At 39.5% G+C, this 15,944-nt stretch overlaps 1 protein-coding gene and 1 pseudogene across 9 annotated transcripts in view; one reads left to right on the top strand and one right to left on the bottom strand.

Annotated features, from left to right (window-relative positions):
* Window positions 1–15,944, bottom strand: part of DBT (dihydrolipoamide branched chain transacylase E2) — an 89,635-nt gene that overhangs the window by 30,321 nt on the left and 43,370 nt on the right. For all 8 annotated transcript variants that reach the window (XM_030824994.1, XM_030824995.1, XM_030824998.1 and 5 more), the window contains 4 exons: window positions 10,394–10,515; window positions 7,749–7,965; window positions 6,279–6,445; window positions 1,825–1,902 (listed from right to left, as the gene is read on the bottom strand). In XM_030824994.1, the coding sequence (XP_030680854.1) occupies window positions 1,825–1,902; window positions 6,279–6,445; window positions 7,749–7,965; window positions 10,394–10,515 (584 nt within the window). The remainder of the gene's footprint in view (window positions 1–1,824; window positions 1,903–6,278; window positions 6,446–7,748; window positions 7,966–10,393; window positions 10,516–15,944) is intronic.
* LOC101177039 lies at window positions 4,702–5,145 on the top strand (annotated as a pseudogene). Its single transcript, XR_004032713.1, has one exon. The product of XR_004032713.1 is annotated as a brain protein I3 pseudogene (transcript).

Genomic DNA, 15,944 nt, shown 5'->3' with positions numbered 1-15,944 from the left:
TACACCACAGCATAGATATTCTCTATGGGGAATACTTTAGATAGGCAACAGAGTGAGACCCTGTCTCAAAAAAAAAAAAAAGAAAAAGAAAAAGAAAAAAGCAAGTTAAGGATAATATAAATAATTCTATATCTTCTAAAAAGTATGTAAAAATGAAATCCTAGAAAGATGTATATCTCAACATAAACAGTGAGTTATCTTAGGGTCATGGAATTGAGGGTAAACATCTTTGTTTTCTTTTCTTTTTTTTTTTTTTGACAAAGGCAGGGTTTCACTTTGTCACCTAGGCTGGAGTGCAGTGGCATGATCACAACTCACAGCAACCTCCATCTCCCAGGTATCCTATGATTCTCCTGCCTCAGCCTCCCAAGCAGCTAAAACTATAGGCATGCACCACCATGCCTGGCTATTTTTTTTTTTTCTGTAGAGATGGGGGCCTCCTCACTTTGTTGCCCATGCTGGTCTTAAATTCCTAGGCTCAAGCCATCCTCCTACCTCTGTCCCCCAAAGTGCTGGGATTACAGGCAGGAGCCACCACACCTGCCTGAACATCATTATTTTCTTGCCTGAAATTTTTGTGATAAGTATATACTTAATCAGGAGATATTAAAATTAAAATTAATACAGCTGGCTGTATTAACCATATGGCAGCTGACCTCCCAGAATATCTAAGCTCACTTTCTAGTTGCACATCTCTTTTTTTTCTTTTCTTAATTCTCTTTTTGAAATGGAATTTTGCTCTTGTCGCCCACGCTGGAGTGCAGTGGCACAATCTTGGCTCACTGCAACCTCTGCCTCCTGGGTTCAAGCAATTCTCCCGCCTCAGCCTCCTAAGTAGTTGGGACTATAGGCGCTGGCCACCACAGCTGGCTAATTTTTGTATTTTTAGTAGAGACAGGGTTTCACCATGTTGGCCAGGCTGGTCTCAAACTCCTGACCTCACATGATCCACCTGCCTCGGCCTCCCAAAGTGCTGGGATTACAGACGTGAGCCACCGTGCCCAGCCTCTGGTTGTACACTTCTAATGATAAGTAAACTTAAGGAAAGCCATCTCAAAAAGAGTTCTTGGTCTTAAGAAACTTTCACTCCTCACAGAAGAGTTTACTCAAATTGAATTCAAACTTTTATTACTTTTCTCACTTAAATTATTCTTAATCTTAAAACTCCAGGAATTTGCCAGGCGCAGTGGTTCATGCCTGTAATCCCAGCACTTTGGGAGGCTGAGGCAGGAGGATTGCTTAGACCAGAAGTTCAAGACCAGCCTGGGCAACATAATGAGACCACGTCTCTACAAAAAATTTAAAAATTAGTGGAGCATAGTGGCACATGCCTATAGTCCCAGCTACACAGGAGGCTGGGACAGAAAGATTGCTTGGGCCTGAGAGGTCAAGGTTGCAGTGAGCCACGATCACAACACTGCACTCCAAACTGGTGGCAGAGTGAGACTCTGCCAATAATAATAATAATAATAATAATATTAAAATTCCAGGAATTCAATTTTGAAAGAGCTGCTTCTTTTTGAGAGGGTAAGTAGAGTGGGTAACATAATCTGCCATACAGCTATGTATTTCCATTATTTTAAGCAGAAAACAAAACAAAAAAAGCTTAAAAATGGTTTTAAGAATCTCCATATCTAAACAGTATTATTAAACACAAAAACAACAACAATGAATTACACTTAAGTTTAATGTTTTACCCCATACCTTTAATTCTAGTCTAAAAAAGATCACTATTTGAGGTACAATAGAAGTCTCTCTAATCTACAAGCACGTTTGCCCCATCTTCTATTAATAATAAGAACATTTTCACTCTGCATAGCCAACCTTATATGTTATATTCTGGCAGTTTTCATCCACAGAAGCATTAAGGATAGGAAACTGTAGTAATCCCAAGGAAGCAGCCTGTTTAACAGAAAAAGAATGCAATTTTAGCACTTTTAACTCAGAAGGAATAGGGAATTTGAAACAATAAGAGGTATAAAAGGAGGGAGAGAGAGAACTCTTATTTATGCTGAGTTTAATTTCAAGTCTACATGTACCTAGTCACATTACTGCCAATGTTACCTTCAAGCAATGTAGAAACAGGTCACCCTGGCTGGGCGTGGTGGCTCACGCCTGTAATCCCAGCACTTTGGGAGGCCGAGGCGGGCAGATCACAAGGTCAGGAGATCGAGACCATCCTGGCTAACAGAGTGAAACACTGTCTCTACTAAAAACACAAAAAAATTAGCCAGACGTGGTGGCGGGCGCCTGTAGTCCCAGCTACTCAGGAGGCTGAGGCAGGAGAATGGCGTGAACCTGGGAGGCGGAGCTTGCAGTGAGCCGAGATCGTGCCACTGCACTCCAGCCTGGGCAAGAGCAAGACTCTGTCTCAAAAAAAAAAAAAAAAAAAAAAAAAAAAAAAAAAAAAAGAAATAGTCACCCTAATTACTAAAGAATAAAAGATAGTCAGGTAGCTTGTAAACATCAAGGAGATTTTCAAAATAATGATACAGACCAGCCAAAGTTCCAAAGAAAATATCTAAATTCTAAGTGATTTCCTCACTGACATGTTGATCTTAAGATTTCCATGAGAAGTAAACCTGTAGTTCAAAACTAGGAATCAAAACACAAAAAAGCAGGTAAGCTATTTCTCTGTGTGGAAAGAACACATAACGAGGATTTCAAAGCGCACTGACCGTTAGATGCCAGTTTGCTACTTGGTATCCTTGGCCAGCTGAAGGGCAGAGATGGCCTGAACATTTACTTTACAGCTCAAGTCTCACTGAACAGCACTTACATTTTCCCTCTCTGCCGCCTTCTCCCTTTCTTTTTTCCTTTTGTCACTTAATACCATTTCTCTCCTGTCCATATTCAGATTTCCCTAACTGTACCCAAAATGTTCTTGATAATCTGTTTTCGGGATCTAATAATCAAGTTTCATACCTTATATGTGGTGGCCATGCATTGTATTAAATTTAAACGATAGCAAAATAAAAATGCTTAAGATCATTCTTAAAAAGAATTCCCTTCCTCACTGCCCTTGTCTGGTCCCTGTTAAAGTTCTTTACATGCATTGTGTTATTCTTCTCAGTGCATCAGGGGTCTTGATGGAAAAAAAATCAAATTCTTGAACTAGAGAGTTAAGAAAAAAGTTTAAATATATAGAGACATTTCATAGTCATTAGTTTAGTTAGGACAGGTTAAGAGAGTAGATCAACTGAAGAAAAATATAATTAAAAGAACTGCTACGAGTTCCTTAATTTTTATGACTTGAAAATTTTTTCTTGTTTGTTTTTGAGACAGGGTCTTGCTTTGTTACCCACCCTGGAGTGCAGTGGCGTGATCTCAGCTCACTGTAGCCTCAACCTCCTTGGCTCGAGTGATCCTCCTGCCTCAGCCTCCCGAGTAGCTGGAACTACAGGCGCATGCCACCATGCCCAGGTAACTTTTGTATTTTTTGTAGAGATGGGGTTTCACCATGTTGCCCAGGCTGGTCTTGAGAACTCCTGAGCTCAAGCAATCTGCCTGCTTTGGCCTCTTAAAGTGTTGGGATTACAGTCGTGAGCCACTGAGCCCAGCCAACTTGAAAGTTTTAGTAAGCATTTGATTCAATAACTGTAATTTTAGTAGTCTTTATCTAAAAACCCCTAAGGTTAGTCTAAACTGTTACATATAAAAATAGAGTTTTGAGTATAATCCAAATTTTGTCCAAGAAAATACAAGGTATATGTCAATGGATTAGTCATTTGTTCCCCCTCTACAATACTGTGTAGTATTTTTTTTGAATGTTCTGAAACTTATGTTTTATTTTAAAACAAAATAGCCAGGCATGGTGGCTCATCCCTGTAAGACCAGCCTGGGCAACACTGTGAGATACATCTCTACTAAGAATAAAAAAAATTAGGCAGGTGTGGTGGTGCACACCTGTGGTTCCAGCTTCTCGGGAGGCTGAGGCAGAGGATCACTTGAGCCCAGGAGTTCAAGGTTGCAGTGAGCTGTGATTGTGCCACTGCACTCCAGCAGCCTGGGCAACAGAGCGAACCCTTTCTAAAAAAAAAAAAAGGAGATAAAGGAGAATAGTTTCTGCCTCTTGAGGCCTAGCGCCCAGTAAGTGAAGAGAAAACTGAGTAAGCACTCACAATGCACTGAGATAAGTAACAGTGGGAAACAAGAGCATTTAATTCAAATAGTGACAGCCACAGAAAGAGTCTGTACCTGACCAGTTTGGGATTTTCAGGTGTTTGATCGAGAAGAAGGGGCACTACAGGTGGAATTGTGTATTCCAGCAATTATGGGGAGCTTAATATGAGGGAGTGAGATAAGAACGGAGAGGCAGGCAGCAGAGACTTATAACATATTTGTATGCCACACTAAGGAGTATGGAAATTACCCTAAAGGCAACGAAAGGGAACCACTGCAAAGAATCAGAGAATATTACAATAATTTGATTTACGGAAGACCAGTCTTGGTGCAGTGTAGAGAAAGGACTGAACATGTTGGCATTACAGACATCAGTATGTCCTTCTGAGTAAAACAGACCAGAACCTGAAAGAGCTTCTCCACCTGTCAGCTATAAGTCCTTAACCAGTTTCTCAACCTCTCTGAGACCCAATTTCCTTAAATGGAAAGTGGGGACAGTAATATTTACATGTCAGGGTTACTGTGAGAATTAAGAGATAATGGGCCCCGCCCTGCGTCTGCCTCAGAGGGGCCCAAGCCACCCGGTCCGCCACGTCCCCGCCAGGGCCGACCGAGCCGAGCCGGGCCGGAGCGGCGGGCGCGGCCAGGCCGCCATGGACCACAAGACTCTGCTGCCGGAGCGGCCGCCCGCCTACAACCAGGAGGCCGGCCAGGGTGACTACGCGTGCGGCCCGCATGGCTACGGCGCCACCCCCGCCGCGCCCTACCCCTACCTCGTCACAGGGATACCCACCCACCATCCCAGGGTCTACAACATCCATAGCCGGACCGTCACCCGCTATCCTACCAACTCTGTCGTGGTCGTGGGAGGCTGTCCCGTCTGCAGGGTCGGGGTGCTGCAGGACTGCTTCACCTTTCTGAGAATCCATCTTCCTGGCCATCATCCTGTTCCCCTTTGGGTTCATCTGCCGTTTTGCCTTGAGGAAGTGAAGATGCCCCAACTGTGGAGCCACCTTCGCTTAAAGTGAACACCAGGCCCGGCTTTCCCACACCCAGCTCTCTTTTTCTAATGTAAATGTTGTGTACAATAGTTTTATTTGATTAAGCTTCAGGACTGTTTTGTAAAGCGACGTGGGACGGATGTGGCACACGCCAGCTGCGGTTTCCCGGAGCGTGGAGAGGCAGCGCTGCTGCTCCTGCCCGAGGCTCATGACAACTCAATAAAGCACTGCTTTTATTTTTTGCAGTCTTCGATTTGAGAAAGGTGAGAAATAATGTTTTCAATAAATGAGATTCATACCAAAAAAAAAAAGAGATAATGTATACAGCATGCTTAGTATGGAGGCTGGCACATGGTAGCTGCTGCACAGTCACTAATGTGAGCTCGATTGTAAGCTGCTCAAGGTCAGCTGATGGTCTTACTCCATTTTTTACTGGTCCCAAGGCTTAGCACTAGAAATGATTCCCAGGATCCTCAATATAAGTTTGTTGAGTAAATGAAAATAAGTATTAAATATATGTCAGTGATATTGCAAAATTAATATCAAGTCTCATTTTAGTTCAAACCAAGACTTGGTTGGAGTGATCCTTTTAGGATTAAAGGCTTTACTTAACTGGCAGAATTGTCTCTACCTAGCTCAAAGTGGCTAAAAATATAATATAGAAATTTCAATTTTATAATTTCCTATTGAACAAAGAAATGGCACATTTTCTAACTATCTGATGTTGCGAAAAGTAGTATTTTTATTCAAGGCCACAGTCAACACATTGCATGTTGGCAAAGCAAAATTTAAATGTCCTACTCGGGGCCGGGTATGGTGGCTCACGCCTGGAATTCCAGCACTTTGGGAGGTTGGGGTGGGGGCGGATCACCTGAGGTCAGGAGTTCAAGACCAGCCTGACCAACATGGTGAAATCACGTCTCTACTAAAAATACAAAATTAGCCAGGCGTGATGGCAGGTGCCTGTATTCCCAGCTATTCAGGAGGCTAAGGCAAGAGAATTGTTTGAACCTGGGAGGTGGAGGTTGCAGTGAGCTGAGATCGTGCCATTACACTCCAGCCTGGGTGACAAGAGTGAAACTCTGTCTCAAAAAGACAAGCAAACAAACAAATAAATGTCCTACTTAACCCTTGTTTGAAATGAATGAATCTCACCTTTAAGAAGAAAGGCATAAAGGAGAGTTTAATTCCACGAGCAAATGCAATGGGTTTTAATTCTTCTCGGAGCTTAACCAGTTCAGTAAGGTCAATCTCATCACAATAACCAAAATGAGGTATCTTCAGGGCTGCAGACATAGTCTTGACCATTGCTTTTTGAAAGCCTGAAAAGCATTCAATTGTTATTCATTTATTTAAATTCTCAAATCTCTTCATCCTTTTTTTTTTTTAAAGAAACTAAAATGGAAGGTTCTCTAATGTCTTTTACTCTCTCAGTTAAACCCTTCCTCTTACTACTCTCTTCATTACATTACATTGAAAGTCACTAATTTTTTTTTTTTTTTGAGACAGAGTCTCGCTCTGTCGCCCAGGCTGGAGTGCAGTGGCGCAATCTCGGCTCACTGCAAGCTCCGCCTCCCGGGTTCACGCCATTCTCCTGCCTCAGCCTCTCCGAGTAGCTGGGACTACAGGCGCCCACCACCACGCCCGGCTAATTTTTTTGTATTTTTAGTAGAGACGGGGTTTCACCGTGGTCTCGATCTCCTGACCTCGTGATCCGCCCGCCTCGGCCTCCCAAAGTGCTGGGATTACAAGCGTGAGCCACTGCGCCCTGCCAAAAGTCATTAATTTCAAAGCTGGAACATTGACTGCATCATGACACTCAGAGGCAAATGCAATAACATAGCAGGTAACTGCTTTAAATGCTGTGTTATATAAAAAATTCAAAAGAATGCAAGCCATGTATTTCCCTAACAGCTTTTCTGCAAAGCCACTCTTCTGGAAGTTAATCATTCCAAGAGTTTATAAATAACAAATCAGACTAGTTGTTTTGAAAGCTAACTACAAATAGTGAATGTTTAAAATATCCTGTGTGTCCAAACAGAGCAATTATCAGTATACAAGTTTATATTTCAAGAAACCTGCTGATGTATTACTCTTCAGAAGTTAATGGTACACATAAATTGGAAGTGTTTCCTGGAAAAGCTATGTTATTTCACCACTTAAAAATTATGGCCAGGCGCAGTGGCTCACGCCTGTAATCCCTGCACTTTGAGAGGCTGAGGAGGGTGGATCACCTGAGATCAGGAGTTCGAGACCAGCCTGGTCCAACATGATGAAACCCTGTCTCTACTAAAAATACAAAAAATTAGCTGAGCATGGTGGCATGCACCTGTAATCCCAGATACTCAAGAGGCTGAGGCAGGAGAATCGCTTGAACCTGGGAGGCAGAGGCTGCAGTGAGCCAAGATCGTGCCACTGCACTACAGTCTGGACAACAAGAACAAAACTCCGTCTCAAAAAAAAAAATAATAAAATAAAAGAAAAGAAAAATTATATGCTGACTGAAGTTGAACTTTCCCTTCAGTAAGACTTGAAAACACCACATTATATATGTTTATCTACTGAGGTAGCTTCCCCCAAAATAAATGAACTATTGCCTTATATTATTGTTATTATTATCATTACCTTTTATGGGTTCTGTTTTGTCTTTGCCTGTGAATACCGGAGGTTTTGATACTGGTATAGGAACAGTCATGTCTTTTGGCTTTGGTGGAGGTGGCATAATTTCAACTTTGGGTGAAGGAGGCAATATAGCTCCTGTCTGCTTCTCCAAATAGTTGAGGATATCTTCTTTAAGTATTCTACCATCTTTTCCTGAGCCGACAACTTCACTCAGCTTAATCTAAAAAATGATATATTTTAATGCCAAAAGTACAACTACTTAAAAACATCATTAAAGTTTCAAAATGGAATTTGATCAACTGACGGTAAAATATATCTGTCCAATAAATTAGTAAAAGGAAATAACCTTTTCATTTTCTACTTAAGTAATCATTACTTTTGTATATACTGTTCACATATGCATGTGGTAACCATCAGGTATCTATATTATATATAATCTAGAGCTATTTATGAAAACTTACTTTTTAAAAAAATTTTTTGTAGAGACAGGGTCTCACCCTGTTGCCCTGGCTGGTCTTGAACTCCTAGCCTCAAGCTATCCTCTCACCTCAGCCTCCCAAAAGTGCTGGAATTACAGGCATGAGCCACTATGCCCAGCTGAAAACTTACATTTTTATACTCAAGTATTTTAAAATCTCTTGCATAATTCTTACTCGACCTTTTCTATTCTTGGGGACTATATAAGAAGAGGGAGAGCTGAGAATTTAAGAGAAACTAAATGCTATACCAAATTTAGACCAATGTTTCTGACATTGGCTACCAGTTAAAAACATAACAACTTAAATAATTATAACACAAAAGCTCTCTCAAATTAGTTATTTTTCTGATAGTTGCTTTGGAAAGATCAGTACAAAACATTTAATTCTATGTAAATACAAATAAACATAAAAGCTTGGAATGATCTCCTCATATATAGTATGTATTAATTTCTTAGGGATAGGCCCCATTTCATTTGTATTAGTGCATCTCTAAGGATGACTAAAATAATAAAGGACTTTACTAAGGCAAACACTAAGTTTGTAACAAATGGCCTATGAAAATTTAAACCAATAATTTTTAGGCAGTTACAAACAACTGTAAATGCCACTGGTTCTTAATTTTAAACAAACTCAATTCATAAATATGCAAATTGAAAAAAAAGATGATTTCTGATAACTAAATCCAATATTTAATTTTTAGTAATCATACAAGCACTCTACCCAAATATTCTGTACACATCTTTAGGGAGTGTTTTAGGAAAGCCAAATTATACATTTCTTCTATATATTTCTTTCTATATTATTAAGAAAAAATTTATTAAAATGCTTTATAGATTTCAAAGCAAAGTGTTAAATCATTATTTCATCTGATGCCCTTAATAACCTAATGTTCCACGTTACTATATCTATTTTCTGTTATGCTAAATGGTCTTCATACTTAAACACATTTAAGGGTTACATAACATTTCATCAAGGATCTATAACATAATTTGAACACGTATGCATCTTCTAATTTTTGGCTATATAAAATACAAGGAAGAATGATTCCTAGATTATTTTCTTGGGATAGTTCCCCAGTGGCAGGATAACTGGCTGAAAGAATATGAACATTTTAATGACCCTATTACATATTTCACAAAATATAAACTTTTATTTTTTTCCCACAACAACCTTACTTTTCTCAAAAAGAGACAAACAAAAAGTCTCATTGTGGGGCACAGTGGGAAGTATTCAGGTTTCAGAACCAGACAGATTTGTGTTCAAATCCCTAGTTCAGCTTACTTGGTTTTAGATAAGTTAATCAATCTTCCTGCAGGGTCCTTGTGAGGATTACAGATAATGTGTCTATAGTGTCTGGCACATATGTGCTCAAATAATGGAGGCAATGATTGTTGAGGTCGTGTATAACGTCTAAGAGCACAGGTTTTGGAGTGATATAGACTCACTTTTGAATTCTGGCTCTTGCTATGTTAGCTGTGTGACTTTAGACTAGTTACTTAAACCCTCCAAGTCTTAAAATAGCTCCTTATCTTACAGGGTTAAATGAGAATATGTAAATACCTATCCCAGTGCCAGGGAGCCACCCTGCCTGGCATTCCACCTTCCATTCAGTCAATGACTGGCAGAGGAAATACAAAACACCGGCTTCCTTGCCTCAAAGCAGTAATTCTGTGGTTCTCCCTTGCACCCTCAGATCAGGCCAGAGTCTTTCTTTTTTTCCTTAGGACCACGGCAAGCTTTGGGACAGGCCAGATGCTTGATAACATAACCATGTCTGGCCAATTTCCCTTCTCTTCCCTTTCTTATCCTGCTTCCTTCATTCCCTTTACAGGTTTCCCCTCCTTCAAATTCCTATCTCATGCTGTGCCTCTAGAGCACCTGACCTAAGACCTGGTATTTACAAGTGCTCAATAAATGGTAGCTCTTACTGTTATTAGGCTCTAAGAAAGAACAATAAAATCATACTGCTCAATTGATAGTAAGCAATAAGTTTACAACTTCTCATTTCTCCCATGTATTTTTATGCAACTATCACTTTTCAGTAGCAAATATTTTCATGTTTCCTTAATTTCATTGAGCTATTTCATCATGGGATAGTTGGCTAATTTTTCAGAGATACAAATGTACACTTCCTATACAATCTCAGACTTAAATATTAAGAGAACTTACATTGTTTTCCATTGCCAGACGGCGAACTGCAGGAGTTGCCAGTGTTTTTCGGCCCTTTATCTCTTGGTGTGTATGTTCATCATGGGACACTGCAGGAGTTTCAACAACATCTTCTTCTGAATCTGGTAACAAGGTAAAACTTAACTTCAGTTGAAAAAAATTTTTTTTTTTACATCTTAGTGGCCTATAATATCTAAATAAATTAAAGTTTATAGTCTAAATGTATAAAAGTTGAACTACTTCAGATAGGAAAACACAACTATCCTAATGGTATGGGTAGAGTGGGGGGGTGTGTGTGCCGGTACCTGGTACTTTTTAATTATTAGTACCTGGTGGATATGTCACTCCTGTTGAAATAATATAGCAGCTACAAGTTTAAAAATGAGAGTTTTCCTCAAGAAATTTTAAAATGTGTTGTGGCTAGGTACAGTGGCTCACGCCTGCAATCCCAGCAATTTGGGAGGTCAAGGCAGGAGGATCACCTGAGCCCAGGCATTCAAGACTAGCTGGGGCAACATAGGGAGACCCCATCTGCACAAAAAACTTAAAAATTGGCCGGGCGCGGTGGCTCACGCTTGTAATCCCAGCACTTTGGGAGGCCGAGGCGGGCGGATCACGAGATCAGGAGATCGAGACCACGGTGAAACCCCGTCTCTACTAAAAAAATACAAAAAATTAGCCGGGCGTGGTGGCGGGCGCCTGTAGTCCCAGCTACTCGGAGAGGCTGAGGCAGGAGAATGGCGTGAACCCGGGAGGCGGAGCTTGCAGCGAGCCGAGATTGCGCCACTGCACTCCAGCCTGGGTGAGAGCGCAAGACTACGTCTCCAAAAAAAAAAAAAAAAAAAAAAAAAAAACACTTAAAAATTAGCTGAGCTTGGTGGCACACACCTGTGGTCCCAGCTACTTGGGAGACCGAGGTGGGAGGATTGCTTGAGCCCAGGAGATCGAGGCTGCAGTGAGCTGTAATTGCATCACTGCACTCCAGCCTAGATGACAGTGAGACCCTGTCTCAAAAAAAAAAATTTGTATTTTAAACATTTTTCTAATAAAATTCTCATTTATATTTATAAACAGCATGGAATAAGGATCAAATGTAAGATAAATTATATGAAAGAATGGGCTGGGCACAATGGCTCATGCCTGTAATCCCAACACTCTAGCAGGCCAAGGTGGGTGGATCACTTACTTGAGCCTAGGAGTTTAAGACCAGCCTGAGCGATAAAGTGAGACTCCCCGTCTCTACAAGTGAATTTTAAAAATTAGCTGGGTACGATAGCACACATCTGTGGTCCAAGCTACACAGGAAGCTGAGGGGGGAGAATCACTTAAGCCCCGGAAGTCAAGCCTGCAGTGAGCCATGTTGGCGCCACAGCACTCTAGGTTGGGTGAAAAAGTGAGACCCAGTCTCAAAAAAAACCGCACAAGAATCATATAAAATCTATGACAATCTTAAACACTTTCCTGAGATGACATAGTACTTAAAAGTTTGCTCTGCTTTGAATAGTTTAAGAAATGCTGTGGTGGCTGGGTATGGTTGCTCACACCTGTAATCCCAACACTTTGGGAGGTAAAGGCAGGAGAATTGCTTGAGGCCAGGAGTTCAAGATCAGCCAGGGCAACATAAGGAGACCCTCTCTCTATAAAAAATTTTAAAATTAGCCAGGTGTGGTGGTGTGTGCCTGTAGTCCCAGCTACTTAGGAGGCTGAAGTGGGAGGATCACTTGGGCCCAAGAAGTCAAGGCTGCAATGAGTCATGGTCGCACAACTGCACTCCAGCCTGGGTGACAGAGCAAGGCTGCCTCAAAAAGAAAAAGAAAAAAGGAAAAGAAAAAAGAATTGCTGTGGCTAATCTAATTTGGTTGTTTTATTCTCTAGTTCTGGATTCCTGTTATTAGAAAAACTATCTCAGGCTACTAGCATATATTTCTGCAAGCAAAAAAAAAAAAAATGTTTTTGAGAGCATTTAATTGTCAAATTCTGCTGTTAGGAAATCAGTGATGTACACGTATAGCAGAATCTGTGTGAATTAGTAGATTAAAGACTGGCAGAACTTCTGAAAATGGACAGACAACTGAATCTGCTTTGACAGTTTTGACATTCATTTCTAGGTAAATAAAAATCATCTACTACTGCAACTATGATAAGATAGTCTATTCATTCCTCTTTACTAGTCTATGAATTGGCCCAGTGGAGCTACAAAGAAATTCTCCTAAAGGTGAGGAAGGGAAGAGAAAAAAACCCAAAACTTGTATTGAGCACTTATTATGTGTCAAATACTGTCCTGCATATGCAGTATCTTACTTTTCATTATGACTGTTTAAGATAGGTGTTATTATCCCCATTTTACAGACAGTTTAAAAAGTGAGGTTTGACTGAACAGATTGGCTCAAGGTCAGACACCTAATAAATCTAAGAGCTGAATTCAGTCCTAGGGCTGACTCCGTCTGTGCTGTTTCCATTAGTTCATAGCCCTAGTAAATTTTCTTTCTGGTCAAAGTAGCTAGAATACAACTCCTATAGTTCAAGGCATAATTTTGTTGAATTTTCAGAATCTCTGTATATTCTCTACATCTGTTAAAGTCATTGGAGAAATGAGTAAGAAAGATAAGCATGCGGAACCAAGATCCAAAGGAAAATCAGGGGATTCAATGGTAGGAACCCCAATATGGTAGGAACTCCAATGCTAACTTGGATAATGCATATTTGCTGAAGAGAATGTATAAATATCCAAATATATAATATACAAAAATTATTACATTATTTCCAAAAGACCAAGTAATTTATTGCTACTCACCTTTCTGGAAAACATTTTGTGATATATTACCTACATAGTACTACCCTTTTAGAGTAACTTGGGTGTAAATGTGAATGACAAACTTACTTGTGAGAAGTCACTCATATATTATTTCTAATAGTCATGTAGTTGTTGGGAGAAACCTGTCTCTTAACCAAGTAATAAAATACCGCCTTACTACACAGCAGAAGATTTTAAATAATCTTCAAAATTTTTTGCTTTTTTTTTTTTTAATACAGACAGTGTTTCACTACGTTGCCCAGGCTGGTCTTGAACTCCTAACTTCAAGTGACCTCCTGCCTTGGCCTCCTTCAGTGTTTTTACACATATTTTCTCCTCTGATTACAAAAATGTTATGAGTATGTAGGACAGATTTCTCAATGTTACCAGTGTAGAAACGGACTCTAAGGGGGATGAAGTTGACCAAACTTGAATTTCACAAGTCTCCCCAGTTGATATGACTTTAGTGTTTCTAGCATCACAGTCTAATATGTGAGATTTTAGCCTTTGATGATTGATCTTCAGTTAGGGAATTAGAATACAGTTTTAAAAGCTTTAACTAATTTTAACAAAAAGCAAACGAACTCTGGTAAGCACTTTTTCTTATGAAGCCTGTCAATTTTATGTTAAGGTAACTGCTCGTAGAAAGCAAATTTATAATAAAACCACATTATTTCAGGTTAACTAAATAAAAGAATAATATGAATTGATAAAACTGTGAAACTGCAATATTCTTAGGTATTTCTAAGAATAACATTAAGTAATCCAATTAATTCACTCAGCTAGGAGAAATTCTTTTAAGGAAAATGCTTTGAAATACTAAAGTATTCAAGTGTGTTTGGAAGACCTTTCTTCATAGCACAAAAATAAACTTTAGTTCCTGTCCAAATGTTCATAAATTGAAAATTAAGGACATCTAAACTGAAAAGATTTCATTGCATTTTCTTTTTCATTTCAAATTATTAAAACAGCGAATTCAATCAATTTAATCTACAATAGGCTATACAAAATAAACAGTTATAGCTACCAAGAGCACCTACTATGCCTAGCATTGAACCATGCAATTTATGTTACTGAATGTAGTTAGATGATACACTACATTATTGGAATGGTTTTATGTCAAAGAGCTTTTCTTTAAAACATTTTATACCAATCCTGGTAAAACATTTCAATATCATAAAATCTATGTATTTGTAAACTAAACTGTGTTGTTGTAGCAGAATTTTGTAAATATGCATATGTACAGTGTTAGAAAGTAAGTCCCATTACTCTAGATGCAAAATGAAGCTGATATCCATCCTCTCTGAACTAAATTATCAGTGTAACAAAGTGGTTAGGAGCATGGGCTTTCACATTAAACAGAGCTGAGGTCAAATCCTAACTCCACCACTTAGTAGCTATGTAATCACAGGCAGGTTATTTAACCTCTCAGAGTCTCAACGGTCCATGTGTCAAAAGCAGATATTACATTTGTTAAATGAGATGTATATATAGTATTAGCACAGAGAAACCAATCAACAATACAAGTTGATGTTAAGGGGTAAATGCAATATAATGGCAGAATAATATGAGTTTTATAAAGTATTCTGCTAAAGCTCACGTCCCTCTTTCTCCTCCTTTCACTGCCCCATGGTACCTCTCAATTAGGTTCAGTAACTCTCCACTTGGTGGAGCATCCTGGCAACTTCATCTTAACATAGCTTCATGGCCCAGAGTACCTAAAATAGGTGCCATACAGCCTCAGCATTAAAACTGTGCACTTGACCCAAAGGAAAGGTATTTACACTCTCAATCAGCTCCTATTTGCCTTTGTTAGCAAATATTTCTTAAGAAACTTGGTTATATGTCTTCTCAGAAAGTTGGGAAGGTGGGTGATGACCTGGCACAAGGACAATCTAAACAGGCTGAAAAACTAAAAATCAAACGCAGAATTGTATTGTTTCTAGTACAGTGGTGAATGTTCATAACATGTCTTTGCATAATCAAAAAAGCTTACTCAATATCCTCACTTTAAGAATTAACATATATGAAATTTTAAAAACAAAATTAATGATTTCTCTCAAAAAAATGTTTTTGAAAAGTTTTGGTACAAAGAGCCTTAGTTGTTTAGAAAAGTGAGGAATCATTTTACTGCGTTAAATAAATAGAGGCTAGAGAAAGCATCTGTCACCACATCAGCTGTAAAGACAACTCGAGGTAACACAATTTAAACTGAGTTGGTTTTAGTTTTGTTTTGGTTTGGAGACAGGGTTTCCTCTGTCTGAGTAGCCAGGACTACAGGGGTGTACTACCACACCTGTCTAACTTTTTTGTTTGTTTTGTGTGTGGCTGTTTTTAAGAAACTGGGTCTTGCTCTGTCACCTGGGCTGGAATGCAGTGGCACAATCATAGCTCAATGCAGCCTCAAACTCCTGGGCTCAAGTGATCCTCCCACCTCAGCCTCCTGCATAGCTGGGACTACAGGTGTGCTCCACCACACTTGGCTAATTTTTAAAATTTTTTGTAGAGATGAGGTCTCGCTGTGTTGCCCAGGCTAGTCTCAAACTCCTGGCTTCAAATGATCCTCCTACTTGGGCCTCCCAAAGTGCTGGGACTACAGGCATGAGTGACTGCACATGGTCTAAACCAAGTTTACAGTAGACAAGGCACTGAAACATGGAATAGCTTTGATATAATGGTGATAATGTTAAGTAAAAAAAAAATTAAGTAACTGGATTTCAACTTGTAATTTTTTTTAATAGTATATGCCTTCTTATA

This window comes from Nomascus leucogenys, chromosome 12 (assembly GCF_006542625.1).
Source record: "Nomascus leucogenys isolate Asia chromosome 12, Asia_NLE_v1, whole genome shotgun sequence".
NCBI lineage: Eukaryota > Metazoa > Chordata > Mammalia > Primates > Hylobatidae > Nomascus > Nomascus leucogenys.
Note: the sequence above shows the minus strand (reverse complement) of the source record. Positions and strands in the feature narration are given on the sequence as shown.